The 19,342-nt window shown below is 39.4% G+C and overlaps 1 protein-coding gene across 4 annotated transcripts in view; it reads left to right on the top strand.

Annotated features, from left to right (window-relative positions):
- PLEKHA8 (pleckstrin homology domain containing A8) overlaps positions 1 to 19,342 on the top strand; it is a 59,562-nt gene that overhangs the window by 8,106 nt on the left and 32,114 nt on the right. For all 4 annotated transcript variants that reach the window (XM_082692867.1, XM_082692865.1, XM_082692866.1 and 1 more), the window contains exons 2-7: positions 10,658 to 10,774; positions 11,712 to 11,867; positions 13,220 to 13,344; positions 16,082 to 16,240; positions 17,222 to 17,262; positions 18,791 to 18,948. In XM_082692867.1, the coding sequence (XP_082548993.1) occupies positions 10,753 to 10,774; positions 11,712 to 11,867; positions 13,220 to 13,344; positions 16,082 to 16,240; positions 17,222 to 17,262; positions 18,791 to 18,948 (661 nt within the window). In that variant the 5' untranslated portion in view covers positions 10,658 to 10,752. The remainder of the gene's footprint in view (positions 1 to 10,657; positions 10,775 to 11,711; positions 11,868 to 13,219; positions 13,345 to 16,081; positions 16,241 to 17,221; positions 17,263 to 18,790; positions 18,949 to 19,342) is intronic.

Genomic DNA, 19,342 nt, shown 5'->3' with positions numbered 1-19,342 from the left:
AGGTCTATTATGAAGATGAGATGGGTAACATTATATGAACCTGCCTGGTACATAGTTTGTTTGCTGTTAGGTTAATTTGACAACTGTTTGATCAATGATGCCAGAAAAATTCAGTTGTTAATTTTATCTGTGTGCAAACTCTGGTTCCTCATGGCTTCTGAGAATATTTGTATCCTGAATTCTTTAAATCCTCCTTTTGGGAGTTGGGAGTGGTATAATTTATAAAGGAAGATATTCAAATGAACCCTCAGAATCTTGAAATTGATGGAATTGACTCTGTAGTCCTATGACTGTCATTCTTTTGAATGAATGCTGATTACAGATCAAGTAATTTTGTGTATTACTGTACTTTTGCTTCTAGCAAAAATTAATAATCTGGTAAGGAACATAAGACATGTTAGACCATTGCCTCATTGGCACTCCATCAAAAGCAGTACCAGTCTTTCCCTTGATTCTCATGTGTGATGTAGCTGGGGATGTTAGGAGTATATGACTGTGGAATCTTATGTCTGTAGACTGAAGAGGTTTGGGGACCATTTTTCTCAGACTATACTCTCAGCGTTTAATCTCTGCCATTTCCTGTTACCATTACTTCCATCTTATTCAGAATTGAGCAAAAGATAGTTGAATTCCATTAGGAATAGATTTGAGACAGACAAAACATGCAATGGAGCTCTGTTGTACATAAGACAGATGAATGAGACAATGGGGAGGGTAAGTCCAAGAAAAATTCCATGGTGCTTGGGCGTTTCTCTCCTTAGATATGTTTTCAAGTTTGTGGAGGGTATAACAGTACCAGGAGAGATGGAAAAATGGCTGACTTCAAGTGTTAGCCAGAGAGGAAACAAAATATCATTTGCTTGAGAATCTATTCCATGCCCTTTAGGTAGAATTGTTCTTGTGTAATCCAAGGCAAGGATAGCTCTGTCTTGGTTTTTAAATACCTAAGGAATGGTTTCAACAATCTACTTTTTAACACAGTCTAATAGCCCCCAGTCAGCCAATCATTCATTCACTAAGAATGAATGAAACAGTAAGTATCAGCTTCTTACTAGACCCTGTGAGTATGTTAGGGATACTGTTTTGAATAAGACATGATCTGTTCTCAAGGAGATCATAGTCTAGTGGATATCCCTCTTAACTATGAAAAATGCCCTTCTAAATTCATAGATTTTGACCCTTAAACCTTTACATGGTTGTTTCAAGGCTGTGGCTTGACAGGCTTAGAAGAACCACATTGCATATCACTGATCCCTAGGTGTAGTTAGCTATTAACTATCAGCCTGTGTCTTTACTGGAATTTTAAAGGCAAATTTGGGGCAACCTTGACAGGCTGGAATGTTAAAGTCTTTGGTTGTCCAAGTTGACATCACACATGTCCTTTTGCTTTTCTGCCTCTACTGGCCATTATTATGCAGCTTGGATGGAGACCAGCCCTCCATCTTCTGAGGCCCATGTAAGCAGCCAGAAATGATAAAGGGAAGAAAGAATATGAGTAAGGTATAAAACTGGTCCAAGGAAATAGGCATACCTTTGTTAAGAAAAATGTAGGAATCCTAAAAAGAAGGGAGGGAGGAAGAAAGAAAGGCATGGGGGAGGGAGGGAAGGCGGAAGGGGATGGGAAAAGAAAGGAAAATGTAGGAATCCTTTTTCAGAAGTGGTCAGGGAAGACTTCATGGAAGAGGTGGGACCAACAGGTGGGTGGAATTGACCTGGGCAGAAGGGAAAGGCGAGGGAACAGAAGTGACTCTCAGTAAGGAAACCAGCAGTACTAAAAAGGAGAGTTCTGTCCTGAGAGCAGGAGGAAATACTGGGGTGTTGTTGGGTTAAGCCAAATCAACCCTGATAGTTTTTAATTGTTAGGGAGTTACTTGGAGTTTCTCAATAGGAGGGAAGAACAGGTAAAAACAGTACGTAAGGAAGATTTAGCTGGCTAAAACATAATAAGGAAGGAGGGAAAGCTGAAATACAGGACAAGATGATGATGGAAGAGGAAAAGGGAGGCAGTATCCTCCATTTCACAGATGAATAAACCAAGGCTTTTAAGATAAATAATTAACTTAGAATCACACAGTATGGGGCACCTGAGTGGCATAGTTGGTTGCTGTGTCCAGCTCTGCACTCAGCAAGAAGTCTGCTCAGGTTTCTCTCTCTCTCTCTCTCTCCCTCAAATAAGTAAATCTTAAAAAAAAAAAAAAAAGAATTTGCACAGCAAATAAATCTTGAGCCAGGTCTGCCTGACTTCATGTCCTTCCCATGATTTTATGCCATATGCCTCAGCATGGGCATGGTATAATGTTGAATGAAGCCAAGAGTGAAAATGAGGGCAGTTGGGAAAGACTTAGAGACTGAACTGGAAGGATGGGGCAGAAGTGGCCCTCAGATGTGGAGCTAGGATAGTAAGAGGATGCTGGGTTTGTTAAAAGTGACATTATAGTCAGAAGAAAGATGACATGTTAAACCTTAGCTATTCTGTTTAGTCCACCTCTTTCATATAATGCCCAGAGGAATTAAGTAATATGCTCAAGATGACACATCTAGATGTTATGAGTCTGAACTTGAACCAGTTTCCTATTTTCTTGATTAAGGTGATGGTAGGACATGTATCAGAAGCATTGCCTAGAACAAGTAAATATAACAAATAAACAGTTCCATAGCCCAAAGCACACAGCAGAGGTAACTTACAGCAGGCTCAACAGAAGAGAATATCATTTGTATGATATACTGTAATTACAGGCTCCTCACCATCTGCATGCCTGACTCCCCAGTAGACTATTACTCTTTGAAGTCTGAGATCTTCTTTTCTCTAAATCTCTAAGCTTGGCAAATTATAAGTGCTCAAAAAATGCTTTGTGAATTAATTAATGGTAAATTGAGGAACCTATAATTTAGTTAATGCTTGGTTATTTTCTTTACTATTAGGGATGTCTCTTCCCTTCTTCCCAGCTGCAACAAAGTCTTATGACTGACCTGGCAGAGGAGCCCACAGCTTTGTTATCCACTGTCCAGTCTGAAGCTCCCAGAGGGAAGCCAAGTTTGCGGGGAGGATTCTGATGAGGTGGAATATGGCTGAGCACCCACCATTAGACATGGAAAACACCAAAACTGTAGAGGTCAGGGGTTAGTAACTGCTTTCCTTCAATGTAAAAATGATAATAGGTTTTCTCACCTTTAACATATCTATAGAACATCCCTAATATACTGTATTGTAACCATCATATAATATGTATGGGTTATGAATACAGCAACCATAATTTATGGTGAATAAATTAAGTCTTGACTCACCATTTCAGAAAGATTGTTACTCCTATAAAGACATTTCGTCTCCCTTTATTTTCTTGACATTAGCTAATTCTCTTGAAGTAGATTCTGCAAAAGAATTGACTTTCCTATTACTTTGACTTAAGATAGAGGTTTATGGGTTTTGAAAGCTGAAAGAGACTGTTAGATTCATTCTGTAATTCTGTAGAAAAGGAAATTAAAGCTGAAAGATGCATTCAGCCTTTTTGCTTCTTTTCTGTTCCTGTTTGATTATGGTCACTAGTGTTTACCTCTTATGGTTGATGAAAAAGCACCTTTCATTAATTTTTTTTCTTTATACTTAGCTTAATTTCCTTTTTTTTCTTTTTTAAAAATTTTATGTATTTGAGAGTAGTGAACAAGAGAGAGAGCAGAGCAGAGGCAGAGGAAGAGGATGTCGACTCCCCACCGAGCAGGGAGCCAGATATGGGGCTGGGTCCCAGGACCCTGGGATCATGACCTGAGTCGAAAACAGGTGCTTAACTGACTGAGCCACCCAGGCGCCCCTTAGCTTAATTTTCATTAAGAGATTTAAATAGCCCCTTCTTTTGTTTTTCTGCTTTTCTATACAGCAGCATTTCATTATGTATTTTTAGAAGTTTGCAACGTTATTTTTTTTTATTTAATTTTTTCCTGTTAGGCGATAATACTGTAAACTTTTGGTTTCCCATAACACCTAATTGGTAGAAGTTCAGAAGAAACTATGGTGAGTTTATAGGCAGAGTGTAGTACCTTAGCATGAGGTTGACATTTCACTTAGTGGGTTTCCTACTAGTCCTGTTTAAGAGTGTTATTATTGGGCTAAGATGGAGTAAGCTCACTGTAGCCTCTTTCCCACTGAGTACAACTTAAAACAAAACAACGTACTCGCGCAACTACCTGAGAACTCTGAAAAGTAAATAATAGCAAGCAGACCGGGTAGGGAAGCAAAACCACCACCATGGTAAAGGTGAATACTCTTGAAACAAATGGAAAGGTATAGGTTCTTAGCAGAGAATTATAAAATACTGAAAAGGACTAAATGGACATTTTAGAACTAAAAAGTATAATATAATTTTTAAAAATCAATCAGTAGATGGGCTCAGTAGAATATAGATGGCACAGAAAAGAAACAGTGAGCCTGAGGATAAGTCAATAGAAATTATCCAGTCTTAAGCACAGAAAAAAAAAAAATTGGTATAACTGAAAGGAAAAGTAAATCCACAATTCTCTTTGGAAACTTCAACATTCTTCTCTTAGTAATCCATAGAACAAGTAGACAGTAAATCATCCAAAGATACTGAAGATCTGAACGCTCTCCACCAATTTGACCTAACTGACGTTTGTAGAGTAATCCTTCAAACAGCAGCTGAATACTGTATTTTTTTCCCTTTGTAAAAGATTTATTTATATATTTGAGAGAGAAAGTGAGCATGAGCAGGGGGAGGGGCAGGGGGAGAAGCAGCCTACCCTCTGAGCCGGGAGCCGAACCTGGGGCTGGATCCCAGGACCTTGGGATCATGACACCAGCTGAAGGCAGACACTCCACCCACTGAGCCACCCAGGCACCCCTGCTGCATTTTTGTTGTTGTTGTTCAAATGCATGTGGGACATTCACTAAGATCAGTCATGTTCTGGGCTACAGTAGAAACTGTGCCCGATTGAAAAGAATGCCCTTTCTTTAACAGAAATAAACTAAAAATCAGTGACAGAAAGATGTGGGAAATCCCCAAATGTTAGGAAATTAAACAGTATACTTCTGAGTAACCTGTAGGTCGAAGAGGAAGTCTCCCAAGAAAATTGTGAAATAGTTTCAACTTAAAATGAGGATATAACAGTGGTTGGCCAGGGATAAAATGTGGGAAGAGGGCTTGACCTCAGAGGAGCAGCACAAGGGAATTTTAAGGGGAGGATAATGGAATTTAACTGTATCTTTATTTTTTTTTAATTTTTAATTTCTTTTTAAGATTTTATTTATTTACTTGAAAGAGAGAGAGAGAGACAGTGAGAGAGAGCATGAGATGGGAGAAGGTCAAAGGGAGAAGCTGGCTCACTGTGAAGCTGGGAGCCCAATGCAGGACTGGATTTTGGGACTCCGGGATCATAACCTGAGCCAAAGACAGTTGCTTAACCAACTGAGCCACCCAGGCACCCTTTCTGTATCTTTATTTTGGTGGTTGTTCAAAAAGTATGCATTTATTGAAACTCAGAACTGTTAACCAAAGAAGAAATTTCACTACATGTAAATTTTAAAATATTTTTAAGAATTTAAGTGTCAGGGTGCCTGGCTGGCTCAGTCAGAGCATGTGACTCTTGATCTTAAGGTTGTGAGTTCAAGCCCTGTGCTGGGGATAGAGATTACTTAAAAATAAAACCTTGGTGGGGGGAAAAAGGAAGTAAAGTGCCTTTTTAAAGGAGTACCCTTTTTTTTTTTTTTTTCCTTTAGTGAAATGTTTGGATGAGTTACTTGTCACAAGGGTACTGAGTAAAAAAAAGAAAGCTACGGTATTTTTTAGACATGAGTATGACTCACAAATAATCACTTTTTGGTTCGGATCTTTAAAGGAATAAGAACATCTCTAGAAATTCGGATTTAAAAATGTAGTTGTGAAATAAAAAAGGAAGAAAATATAGTATAAGTTAACATGAGCTCTGCTATTTTAGATCAAAATATATGTACATTTTTATCAAGAAAATTATGCTCATTGAAAATATATATATTGTTGAGCAATTAGTTAAGCTGAAAAAAGTGAATTTTGTAAACAGTTTCTGTCAATTAAGTATAGACAGACATTGCACTATGTGAGAAAAGAACAAGCTGGTAACAGTTTGGGAATAATGATATTCAGATTTTCAATTTCTTTGAATAATGTTTTAAATTTTTTAGAGTATAAGTTTTATACTTCTTTTGTTGAGTTTATTCCTAGGTATCTTTTTCTCTTTGATGTTATTATAAAAGGAACTGTCTACTTTCATTTTCAGTTCATTGCAACTGTATACAAATACAATTGATAACCTGTATAGTGGTCTTCTATCTTGCAACTTTGCTAAACTTATTTTAATAGTCTTTTTTATTGGACTCCTTAGGTTTATGCTTTGTTTTGTTTTGAAATATACAAGAATGTCTGCAAATAAAGGTGGATTTGCTTCTTCCTTTCCAGTCTGAATTGCTTTTATTTCATTTTGAACCCTAATTGCCCTGGCTAGAACCTCCAATAATGTTGAATAGAAGTGGTGAGAGGAAGCATCCATATGTTGTCTCTGGAAAAGCATCCAGTCTTGTCATTAAGTATGACTGGCTCTAGTTTGGGGTTTTGGGGTTTTTGGTTTTGCCTTTTTGGGGTTTTTTGCCGGGGGGCGGGTGGCTTTATCAGGATGAAGTTCTCTTCTGTTCCTAGTTGCTTCAGTTTTTGTTATGAAAGGGTGTTAGATTTTGTCAAATGCTTTTGCTTTTTCTACATTTAGTGAAGTTGATTCATGTGATATTTAATAATCTTTTATTTAGGGAAAAAACCAACTCAGACTTGAAGGGGAAAAAAAGATATTTATTGGCTCACTTTAAAAAAAAAATCTCACTTAACTGAAAAGTTCAGTGGATACCTTATCTATGGTTATAACATGGCCTTATTGTGAATGTCAGTCCAGATTTGCATCCTTTTCCTGCTTCCCTCAAATCCTCCTACACCGATTCCCTTCATATGTGAATCATGTTTAGATCTCTGGTGATGGCAGAATGACTGGTGGCTGCTCCAGGCAAACATCTTCAAGACCAAAGGAAAAAGAGAGTCTCCATTTCTTTCCGCCTTTGTCCAGACCCAGCAATAGTCCCAAGTTTATCTTTGGTTCACTTGCCTGTTGCAGAGTGTATCATTGAGGACAGGGGATGTGAAGTGCCATTTAAGCCTGAATCACATGCCCCCTCTGGAGCTGGTCAGCCCCACCCAACTACGTGGATAGAGTATGGAGAAGGAGATTTTCAGTAACAGAAATGTGCCGGTTGCCAAAAATAAATATCCACTATGCCTTCTGTAGTGAAATAATCCAGGATAATGTGAAGTGTGTGAAATTGGCATTTAAGTACTTTTATTCCCCTACCCCATCCTTGGCAGGGGTAGCTTATATAAGCTAAAACTTTTCTCTGCTCATTGAAGTTTCTTGTCTAATCCTTCCAACTGGGGGGTTTGGCTGATACCACATTCCATCTCCAATAGAGAATGGCTTAAAAAAGCAGTGGGGGTTGGACAGGAAGATTAATCTAATGGTAATCTAAGAGAGCAGGGACGTGTTACACCCACAGTTTTCATCTGCTTTTTTGTTACCTTGAATATTTTATCATTTCCAAGTATGTTAGTGAGGGTTTTCTAGAAAAACAGATCCAATAGGTACAGAATTGTATAGGTATTACATGCATACATGTATATGTATGTGTGCATATATCATACATGAAGGGTTTTATCCGAGGAGCTCTGGCAGTCATGTATGAGAAGTCCCATGATCTGCTCTAGGCAGGCTGGAGAATTAGGAAAGGTGGTGATGCAAGTTCAGTGTGAGTTCAAGGGCCTGAGAATTGGAGTGGTGGATGGTATAAATCCTGATCTGGGTCTATAATCCAGAGAACCAGGAGCACCGGTGTCCTAAGGCAGGAGAAGATGGATGTCTCAGCACAAAGAGAGAACAAATTCTCCATTTTTCTGCCTTTTGTGTTCTACTCAGGCCCTCAGTGGCTTGGATGGTGCCCGCCTGCAATGGTGAGGGCAGTCTTTACACAGTCTACTGATGCAGATGGTAATCTCTGCCACTGACACCCTCACAGACAGAACCAGAAACAGCATTTTATCAGCTGCCTGGGCACCCCTCAGCCCACCAAGTTGACACATAAAATTAACTATGACATCAGTCAAGGTAACCGCAAATTAATTTAAAACAGGAAATGGATTGATGGCCTCTTCATTCTTGCCTCTTTTCTCATACAGTTATTAGTGAGCTGTATCTGTGTGTCCCAGTCCCACTCCAGACTCTCCATTTCCCTGCCTGTAAATTTCATATAATGAGAATAAGACCTCTGTGGTCTTTTAATGTACTTTCTGAAAAATCCAGTAACTTTATGCTTTAAAGAAAAGTTATTCCTGGTCATGGTTTTTATAGTTACAAACTATAGGATAAAATAATGATATGTAGAACTTCCCCTGGTATAATTATAACTTCTAGGTAAATGTAGAACCTATTACAGGGAAGGTGGTGTTTCAGTTGCTATTACAGTTTACCAGCTACTTTCAAGACTTAACTGCAGCTGTGCTTCTCATGTGTGTCTGTGGGGGGGCTGTTTAACTTTCAGATTACTGGAAGATAAACCTAGTTTAGGGCCACAGTTTTTCAATTTGTAGATATTTTTTCACATTTTAACAACTGAAGTTGGGAAGCATCTTAGAATCAGCACCATGTCATTACTTAATGGGCAGGTATTTTTTTCTTGCATTACATAAAATAATGGCATGTCTTAAAATTGATGGTGTATGATTAATTTTCTGTGTCAGTTTTCCTGCACCCTGGGGTGCCTAGACATTTGGCCAGACATCTTTCTGAGTGTGTTTATGAGGGTATTTCTGGATGGGATTGGCATTTGAATTGGTAGATCGCCTTTCCTAATATGAGTGAGTCTCATCCAATCAGTCAGAGACCTATACAGAATACAAAGGCTAAGAAAGAGGAAACTCCTCCTGCCTGACTACGCTGGGACTTTGGTCTTTCCCTGCCTTCTGACCGGAACTGAAGGACAGCTCTTCTTGGGTCTTAAGCTTCTTGATTTGTGTGAATCAGGCATCAGATATCTATACCTAAGCAGCCCTTAGGGTTGTGCTCAAAGCTCCTACAGGCCTCCTCTCTGTCTGCCTCAGCCGCAGAAGAGTCTCATCAGAAAAATGTATCCATAAAGGGCTATAGCATTTCTGAGAAAGAAAAATATATATCTGACTGAGGACTGTGACAAGGCTTATGCAGAAATAGTCAGAGATGACATTTTAGAAAAGAAGATTGAGCTCAGGCAGTAGCCCAGAAGCAAGAATACAGAAAATAAGTTTGGTGTGTCTAGAATATAGATTGGCTAACAGCACTAGATAAGATGTATATTTCAACCGAATATGGTTTGTCCCTTGAAATTCTCCAAAGTAAATTGAATTGTTTTAAGATTATTTCATTTCAGTGGATCAATATTAAGTATTAAGTCAAAGTTATCTTCTCCTAGGGCTCAGATGCCCCTACACACAGGCTTATTAGCACTCTGTAACTCTGTGACATTGAAAGGGCTGTAGCCGGGGCATAGTGCAAGAGCCCTGGACTCAGTGGGGAGCCCACACAGACCAGCTTCAGCCATTTGCTGCTGACAGATTCCAAAGACAGACTAAGTGGTGGTGAAACAAGAAAATAATGTATTTCAGTGAGACCAACACTAACAAGTCAGCAGACTGACATCTCTAGGACAGTCTCCAGAGTGCTGAAAGTACTCTTGAGTTTATTCTTTTGTTTTTTAATTTTATTTATTTTTTAAATTTATTTATTTTTATTAACATATAATATATTATTTGCTTCATGGGCACAGGTCTGTGATTCATCAGTCTTACACAATTCACTCCTGGTTTTAGATAAGGAAAATGTGGGACAAATGTCAGTGGGTATGTACGCTGGGCAGTAAAGGTCAGGTCGATCACTGTCTTAGGGTTAATTGTGCACGGTCTTGCTGAAGTCAGGACAGTGGTTTTAATGCTTGAGGGAGTAGTTTCAGTTCCTATCAGGGAATGCTTTGCCTCTGTTAAGACATAAGTGGTGAGAAGAACTTATCAGGAAGCGGAGACTAGGGTCAAAATGGAGGTGGTTGAAGTCCTCTTTCAGAGCAGTGCGATGTTCTGCCTCATTTCGAAGTTTTCTTTTTTCTTTTTTTTTGGGGGGGGGGGTAATTTTTCTTAACCAGAGGAGAAGAGAGCAAGAGTGTGATAACAATGTTCAGGAAACAATAATCTTTTATCTTAAAAAAATTAAAAACTGGTGATTATTAGTACCATATTAAAGGTAAAGGAAATAAAAATCACCAATAATTCTGTTAACTAGAGAATCATCACTATGTTCCTGATCCTTGCAGACTTCTACTATTATATTAAGTGACTAAAAATATATGCCCCTGTGGGTGTTTGTTTTTAATTAAAAAATGGGATCATGCATACAGGTAATTTACTAAGCTACTTCTTTCCCTTAGACTTTCCTCTGGAATTTAAGCTCCTTGGAGGAGCTGGGACCCAGCCTCCTTTGTCAGGTCCCATTGTTGTGTCCTGGGAGGCAGCTCCCAGGTAGGCAGTAACTGAGACCAGGCTCTTGCTTCTATTTGCAGGTTGGCAGCCTCGGTGGTTCCTTCTCTGTGGGGGGATATTATCCTACTATGATTCTCCTGAAGATGCCTGGAAAGGTTGCAAAGGGAGCATCCAAATGGCGGTCTGTGAAATTCAAGGTGAGAAACCAAGACATTTGCAGGTATTCTTTTTCTTTTCTTCTGCGTCTCTCTCTCTGACGTTCTTATGGTACAAAGATACATAGTGCTATGTCCCAAAGAAAGACTTGCAAATAAGACCTAAAACTGCAGCCAGTTTTTACAAGGAGGCTGTTGAAGAAGTAGTCAAAATAAATGAGAGCAATGTACTTTACCACATATCTCATGCTCATTTTTTAATCACTTGCTCACCTAAAACCAGCAACTATGTGCATAGCTTAGTTAGTTTTTTTTACTGCAGCATCAAATGCTTCTGTGTTTAGATCAGGACGCATGCGCACACACCCTCTCACCACCGCTACATACTTAAAACAAGCAAACAGATACAGACCTGCAAATAGCCTTTACTTCTTGGTTTGCGGACGTCTTGAGCCATGCTAAGAAGATGTGGCTCTGAAACAGATTAGAAGAGAAACAAATGAGAAGGGTATTTTGCAGCCAGATGGGAGGTGAGAGTGTGGTTTGCTTATTTCTTCTCCCAAAGGTCTCACACTTTTGTTCCAACTTGTGAAGGACAGTAGAAAAGGAAAAATAATTGTGTTCTTGATTGCTTTCCAGTAAACCCAAGAAGATACAGAGGCGCACCCTTACTTGCTGGCATGCAAACCTTTTTGGCCTCAGAGTGCTATTACTTTATACACAAAAGCCAAAGAGAGATTCTGTCTCTATTCTGATAAGGAGAGTTGAGTGCTTCTTTTTTAGTCTTAGTGATATGTTGGAGCCAGCCAGGGCTTTTCGTCTTCAGCAGAGGCATCAAAGAAGAGATAAATAAACTAGGGGAGGTGGTAAGTGCTAGCTAGAATGACTTGTACCAGTTGAGCTCAAGAATTTGGGTGGGGTGGAGGCTACCCAGATAGGGCTCTTCTAGGTTTCTGACCTCCCTCTGCCTTGCTCCCAGTTCATTCCGTAGATAATACACGCATGGACCTGATAATCCCTGGGGAGCAGTATTTCTACCTGAAGGCCAGAAGTGTGGCTGAGAGACAGCGGTGGCTAGTAGCCTTGGGGTCAGCCAAGGCTTGCTTGACTGACAGTAGGACCCAGAAGGAAAAAGGTAAGTATCGATTGTGCTCTGGTCTGGAAACCTTGGGAATCTCCTCTGGCATCTCTGGGTTCTCATATTTGTTATCTTGCTTCTGACCATGTAGCCAGCTTTTTGTATCTTGCAAATGCCATGTACCTCTGGAATTTAAACCACAGCTTGTATCTGACTCTTCTCTCTTAGCATATCATACTAGAGAGAGCACAGGCTTTGGAGCCAGACACAACTGGATTCAAATCATGGCTTTGTAGGTTTCTGGCTTTTTGTTCTTGGCGTAGGTTACTTAATCTCTCTAATCCTCAGCTTCCTTATATTTTAAAAAGAGGTAATAACCAGGGTTAGAAGGGCTGCCATGAGGATTAGTAATGATATGAACCTGTTTAGTACCCAGTCTGGCACAAAGTTGATCTTTGGTAAACAAGCCTCGGAGCAGGGTACTTTCTTCCCTGAGGTGGGATGGATACTTAATTGTTAGGTTGCTACTGCTTAACACTCATTAACTCAACATCATTAGGTCTCCGGAGAACCCTGGCACAACTTTCTGTGGGGACAAGTTGAGGGGGGGGCGGTAAGTGCCAGGGCTTACTGCCTGAGCCCTAGCATCACCTTCCCAGCCCCTGTCCCCGAAGAGATTGGCAGGGGACAGGGGCCTCTTTCTCATGACAGGTGTGGTAGGTGTGCTTAACTCTTCAAGTAGACATAGGAAAATGGCCTCTTCCTTGGTTGTTTTCTAATGCTAAATTGGAAGCATATTCTAGACACTGTAAGCTTTGACTCAGATCAGGTTGTAACGTGTAGCTTTTTCATGGGGAGAAAAACAGAAGTGATAATGACTCGCTGAGCCCTCAGCGCCAGAGTAGCTGGAGCGCTGTGCTAATGAGAGAGCAGCAGGTGCGCTGGCGGCGTCCTTAGTCTTGATGGGTGGCGTGCTGGACCAGTTCTGTGAATCAGCAAGCCATCTTATTAGTGATAATTGCACGTTACAGAGCAGTTTCCCAGTTTTGGGTATTGTTAACAGGTAGATAGCTATGACCCCATTTTACAGATAGTGAAAACTGTGCAGCAGATGAACCCTTGACTCTGCTACCAGTTCTGACACGAGGGTTTGAAAAGTATGCTATATCCTTCTTCCTATACTAGTGATCATTCAGTGTGTTGGCCCAAGAAATAATATAGATTACAAAAGACCAGACATCTCCTTTTTCTGTTTTTCTTGCCCCCATTATCTTCATATTTATTTTACCTGTAACCCATACCATAAACATCTGGCTTTACATAAGGTTATAACTTCTACTCTATGGTATGCTCACTAGTCAATTACTCATTCATCCTGATAATTATATTATCATCATTTTGTTATTTAGAGTTTGCTGAAAACACTGAAAACTTGAAAACCAAAATGTCGGAACTAAGACTGTACTGTGACCTCCTTGTTCAGCAAGTGGATAAAACAAAAGAAGCGACCACAACTGGTGTGTCCAATTCTGAGGTAAAATACTACTCGTCTTAGTGACAGGAAAAGTAGCATCAGATGTTGCTTACAGGTATTGATTACTCTCACACAGCCCTTGACTATTTTAGAACTTACTATTTTTCAGAGGAAAAAAGTAATAAAATTCAACATAAGAGAAGAAATGTGTGCATTTCAGCATACGGAAGCATATACTTTTCCTTCATGGAATGAAGTCAGGATTAATTAGTTGGTAACATTTGGAACCTTTAACATTGGTGCCACTAGCCTAGCTGATGTACTAAAATATGTTTTTCCCCACTTTGCATCACTTTATTAATACAGCTTTACCTGTCTAGCACAGCTACTTCTATAGGTGTGGTTACTAACATACCAACATACCAACATCATGTCTGTCAGTAATGTGTACCTGTCATCTTTGATGAGACTGTAACAAGGTTTTACTTTATTTATTTATTTATTTTTAAAATAAGTTCTATATCCAACATGGAGCTTGAACTCACCACCCAGAGATCAAGAATTGCATGCTGGGGCGCCTGGGTGGCTCAGTGGGTTAAGCCTCTGCCTTCAGCTCAGGTTATGATCCCAGGGTCCTGAGATCGAGCCCCACATTGGGCTCTTTGCTCAGCAGGGAGCCTGCTTCCTCCTCTCTCTCTGCCTGCCTCTCTGCCCACTTGTGATCTCTGTCTGTCAAATAAATAAATAAAATCTTAAACAAAAAAAAAGAATTGCATGCTCTGTGGACTAAGCCAGCCAGGCACTCCTGTAAAAGGGTTTTCTTGGTGACCATAGTAACTGTGCTTTAGTATAGACTAGAGCTTTCAAAGATGGAGACACAGCTTTTTTTTCTGCCCATTGTTAGTAAGGATTACAATTTTTAATGTTTATTTATAAAGTTGTCATTTACTCATCCTAATGTATTCAAAGATCTATCTGGTGTTAGGCTGTGTGTTGAATGGTTCGTATTACCCACGGAGGTCTCTCTCTACTCTCAGAGTAGTTATAATCTGAACAACAATGCTTACAAAATGAAGAATTGATAGATTCTAGTTAATGGTTTTAGTAGAAGAATATTATGTTGCTGATGGTTATATGCTTTCAGATTTTCTTGTAAGGGTGATTTAACTCACTTTCATTCACTTCCATTTGGGCTTTCTTAGTCATTCTAACAACTGCCTGTTGTGTACAAAACAGTGTGGTGGGAGGCAGGAGGAGAGGGATACCAAAAAAACCTTTCAGTCCTGCTCTTGGGATGCTTACAGTTCAGAGCATTTTTGCCCCTTAGGACAAATTTGCAGCATTTGGAGACATATTTTGGTCAACATGACTGAAGGAGTGCTATTGGCATCTAGTGTAGGGAGGCTAGGATGTTGCTTCACATCCTGCAGTGGGCAGGAGAGCTCCCCCACCAGCTTCCTCCACTCCAAAAATTAGCCCCCCATGTCAGTCATATCACAGTAGAGCCCTGGCCTAATGGGGAAGGGAAAATGGGAACACAGCAAATTTTTAAAATTAACATATTATGTATTATTTGCTTCAGGGGTACAGGTCTGTGAATCATCAGTCTCACACAATTCACAGCACTCACCATAGCACATACCCTCCCCAGTGTCCATAACCCAACCACCCCAACACCCCAGCAACCCTCAGTTTGTTTCCTGAGATTAAGAATCTCTTATGGTTCATCTTCCTCTCTGGTTTCATCTTGTCTCATTTTTTCCCTCCTTTCCCCTATGATCCTCTGTCTCATTTCTCAAATTCCTCATATCAGTGAGAGCATAGGATAATTGTCTCTCTCTGATCGACTTACTTCACTTAGCATAAAGACCCTCTAGTTCCATCCATGTCATTGCAGATGGCAATATTTCATTTTTTGATGGCTGTATAGTATTCCGTTGTATGTATATATGTATGTTGTATCTATATCTATCTATCTATCTAGATAGATAGATACACACGTGCATACATACATTCATATTATGTCTTCTTTATCCATTCATCTGTTGATGGACATCTAGGTTCTTTCTATAGTTTGGCTATTGTGGACATTGTTGCTATAAACATTCAGGTGCACGTGCCCCTTCAGGTCAGTACAATTGTATCTTTAGAGTAAATACTCAATAGTGCAATTGCTGGGTCATAGGGTAGTTCTATTTTCAACTTTTTGAGGAACCTCCATACTGTTTGCTGATGTGAGGCTTAGCATGAACAACTCCATCTTGGGCCCAGTCTTATTTCATTTATACCATTAAGATGTGTTTACTGTACTCTGTAGTCAGGGTGTGACCTCAGTTTCCTGAACAACTTATTAATATCAATATTCAGAGGAAAAACACCCTGAACAAGTAAAATAATGGGAGAAAAGGTGATTAGATATTCAAAAAGATGATTAGATATTCCAGTTGCTAAAAGCTCTTTAAGTCATCTGTACCAAAAGCCAAAAACCCATTCTGAAAGTAAATGATGAATGACTTATGGTTTCTAATTCTTCTATTCTAGAACCTAATTTTTACTCAGGCAATGGGAGACATTTTTCCATTGATTCCACTGATCTTTGGTCCATGTGATTCCCTATTTCATGTTAGTAGATAAAGTGGACTCAGTATTTTCCTTTTGTAAATGATGTACATATTTGTCCAGCAAAATAGCTGGGTACATTATTACTACACGGCGGATAAAAACCTCTACGGACATTCCGCCATCAGGCTCTTTCTTTTTTGGTAAGGTAAAGGAGTCTTTCTCTCTTGTTCCATAGGAAGGAATCGATGTGGGAACTCTGCTGAAATCCACCTGCAATACTTTTCTGAAGACTTTGGAAGAATGCATGCAGATAGCAAACGCGGCCTTCACCTCTGAGCTCCTCTATCGCACTCCCCCAGGTTCACCACAGCTGGCCGTGCTCAAGTCCAACAAGGTAAAGCCAGCTCAGCTTGGCAGCACAGGACATAATGAAAAGCTTAGAAGTTAAAAAGTGATGTAATGAACCATGTTAATCATCACCCTTTGGTGATTGAGAAAGACATTTTTTAGTGACCTTCCCTTGAGGTCCACTTAAAAATTTCTGCCCTCAGTCCTCCGTATCCATTAATTTGTACAGTTTTATCACCTAAACCTGTCTTCGATGTAGCTAGTCTCTTTTCATCCTCCTTGTCCTGTGAATCTTGCCAAGATTTGTGGTGACCTTCTAACTAGCTACTTTCAGCCTAACCCTGCAGCCAGTGGTATTTCTGTTCATGAAGTGTAAACTGGACCACTTTACCTAAACCTCTCAGTGCCTCCTTCATTGCCAAAGGTTAATGTCAAAAATTCCAGAGCCCCAGCCTCTTACTCTATCATTACCTGGCTTAACATACTAACTGCATATGGCTCCCCTGACATCTTCACACCATTTCCCAGTGCCAAGCATGCTGTTCTCATTTATCTTCCCCTCGTTAGCCCTTCCCCATCCTTCAGTATTTAATTTCCCCTCCCTAGGAACACCTCTATGCATACCCCTATTTTAGGGTTATTCTTATTGAAATTACCTTAAGGGTAGGAACCTCCATACTGTTTATACTTTTAGTGTTTGAGACAATGCATCATCATCTTTAAAGAATATAACTAAAATTATGAGAAAGCCAACCAGCAAGGGTTTGGCTATAGCAATTAGATCCTTCAGAAGAGCCATCTTCCTTTTCCTTAGAAATGTGGGTACACTTATTGGAAAAAATACGAAGTACTGGTTGAGATTAATGACTCCCTTCTTTTGGGAGAAATTGTTCCTGTTGAGTCGGGCAGTTATATTATGGTCATATTTACCACTTTGATATATGATGAAACTTTAAATATGCTCTGTTGAAGTTTAACACGAAGCTTTCTTTTTTTTTTTTTTTTTTTTTTTTCGCTTCTTTTAAAGATGAAACATCCTATTATACCGATTCATAATTCATTGGAAAGGTACAGTAACTCTTTTGGTTTCTCTTCTTTCTAAAAACAAATAATTTTTTATTGTTTGTTTAAAAAAAAATATTTTGATCATCATTTGAGATAATACCAGAAGGAAACAGTATCTGATTTCCCTCTTGGGGGTGATCTTGAAGCATTGCAGACCTTTCACTCAGCATAGACTACCTGGGAAGATGTTTGCATCCGCCCCCACCACCCCGGTAAGGTTGGGCCTGTCCAGCACCGTAGTAACTTTTAATCGCTCTAGTGTGCTGCGGGTTGGGAGGAGCCGGACATCAACTTCAATGTGCTTTTATCCAGAAAAGACAGTACTATTTTGTTTTATTTAAAAATAAAAATGTTAGGTTGCCTTACAGTTTAAAAAAGAACAACAACTTAATATCGAAATCTAAACTAGTTCTTCCTCTAATTGCCCCTTCAGTTTTAGAAAAAAATACACATTTACATAGTTGTGTTCCTATTATTCGGGGTCTATATTCAGTTAGTATTTTATATAACCATTCCTATATTTTGACATACTCCATATAATTGTCCTTTCAAATTACTATTTAACGTTTCAACTCTCTTTGTATGTTATTGTTTGCTTTAGTATAAGGATTGTTCTAGTTTGGTTAACATTTTTACTTTGTTCTACTAGAAAACTTTGTTTTTTACTTTGTTCTACTAGAAAAATTTCTACTAGAAGAATTTCTACTAGAAAAAATTGTATACTTTTTTCTCATGATAGTTCCTTAGTAAACACCTACATTTTAAATTGGTAAGTTGAAATATGGAATTTCTTTAGGGAAAAAATGCTTTTCCTGGAGTCACCATAGAGCTTGGATCCTTTCCCTTTGTTTTTATTAGGCGAAAATATTTTTGTTCTAATTTGGTTGGATCTAATCACTTAGAAGATGTTGTGATTATTCCTTCAACAGAATTAGCTGTCCCACTTGCATGTTAAAAGAGCCTTTTCTGTTAACCCTGAAGAGCAACAGATCCTCAGGAGGTATCCTGTGTCCTCCTGGGCTTTTTCTGTCAGACATACTTGGTGGGGCGTATTCTCCCCTAACCACAGCATGTAGCTTCTAGACACTTAACTGGTAGGCAAACACGTAGGAGTGGCTAGTGAGTATAAAAGCTAAAGAGAGAGAAAAACTTCCCAGGGAGAAGCTGAGGAAAGTGAGAAAAATGTTAAATGTATCCATATAGAAAGCTGATTGAAAACTAAAGAGCTGTCAATGACTTTTTCCTGTTGCTGGTGGGGAGCAGGAAGTCAGAGTCACCTGAGGGTCCATGAGAAGCCAGGAATGGCTCTTTGATTGCAGAATCTCAGTTGGGAGATGGGCCAGATACACGTCTGGGAGGCAGAAGCCTGAGAGGTTTGACTGATGCAACAATACTGGTTTTTAATCACTCTTAGAAGGAGTTGATGCTTGTGAACCCCTCCAGCCTTTCTCCGAGTAAGCTCTACATAGGCAGTCTATGGAAGATGAAATAATTGGACTTTTTGGTTTTTCTCCTTATAAAAAATTTTCAGGCAAATGGAGTTGAACAGTTGTGAAAATGGATCTTTACATATGGAAATAAATGCTGATGAAGAAATCCTAATGAAAAATAAAAGCTCCTTATATTTAAAACCTGCAGAGATAGATTGCAGCATATCAAGTGAAGAAAATACAGATGATAATATAACAGGTAAAAACAGAAGTGAGGTCTGAAACAAGCGATTAAACTCAAACCATTGATCTTGGGAGTTTGATTGTTTATCCATGATGTGACACTTGACAGGGATTGGCCTCAAGAGAATATACTAGTAGATCCGAAGGCAGACATTAGCTTGATAACACGGCTCACTTGACCACGTTGTGCCATCCCATCCAACCCAGTGTCGAAAAGGCAGAATGAGGAGGGTTTTTCCCACTCACTGTTCTTATCTGTGATGTCTGTGGGCTGCAGTGAGCAACAGCTGTCTGTGCTAACTTTGTAGAAAATATGAGTGCTTCACTGGCCTTCTACTCTAAGTTCAAGATCCTTTGAAAGTAAACTATGATGTCAGACTTAACAGAGTATAAAGGTGTGTCAGTTTAGG

The sequence above is a fragment of the Mustela nivalis genome, assembly GCF_964662115.1.
Source record: "Mustela nivalis genome assembly, chromosome: 12".
Lineage (NCBI taxonomy): Eukaryota > Metazoa > Chordata > Mammalia > Carnivora > Mustelidae > Mustela > Mustela nivalis.
Note: the sequence above shows the minus strand (reverse complement) of the source record. Positions and strands in the feature narration are given on the sequence as shown.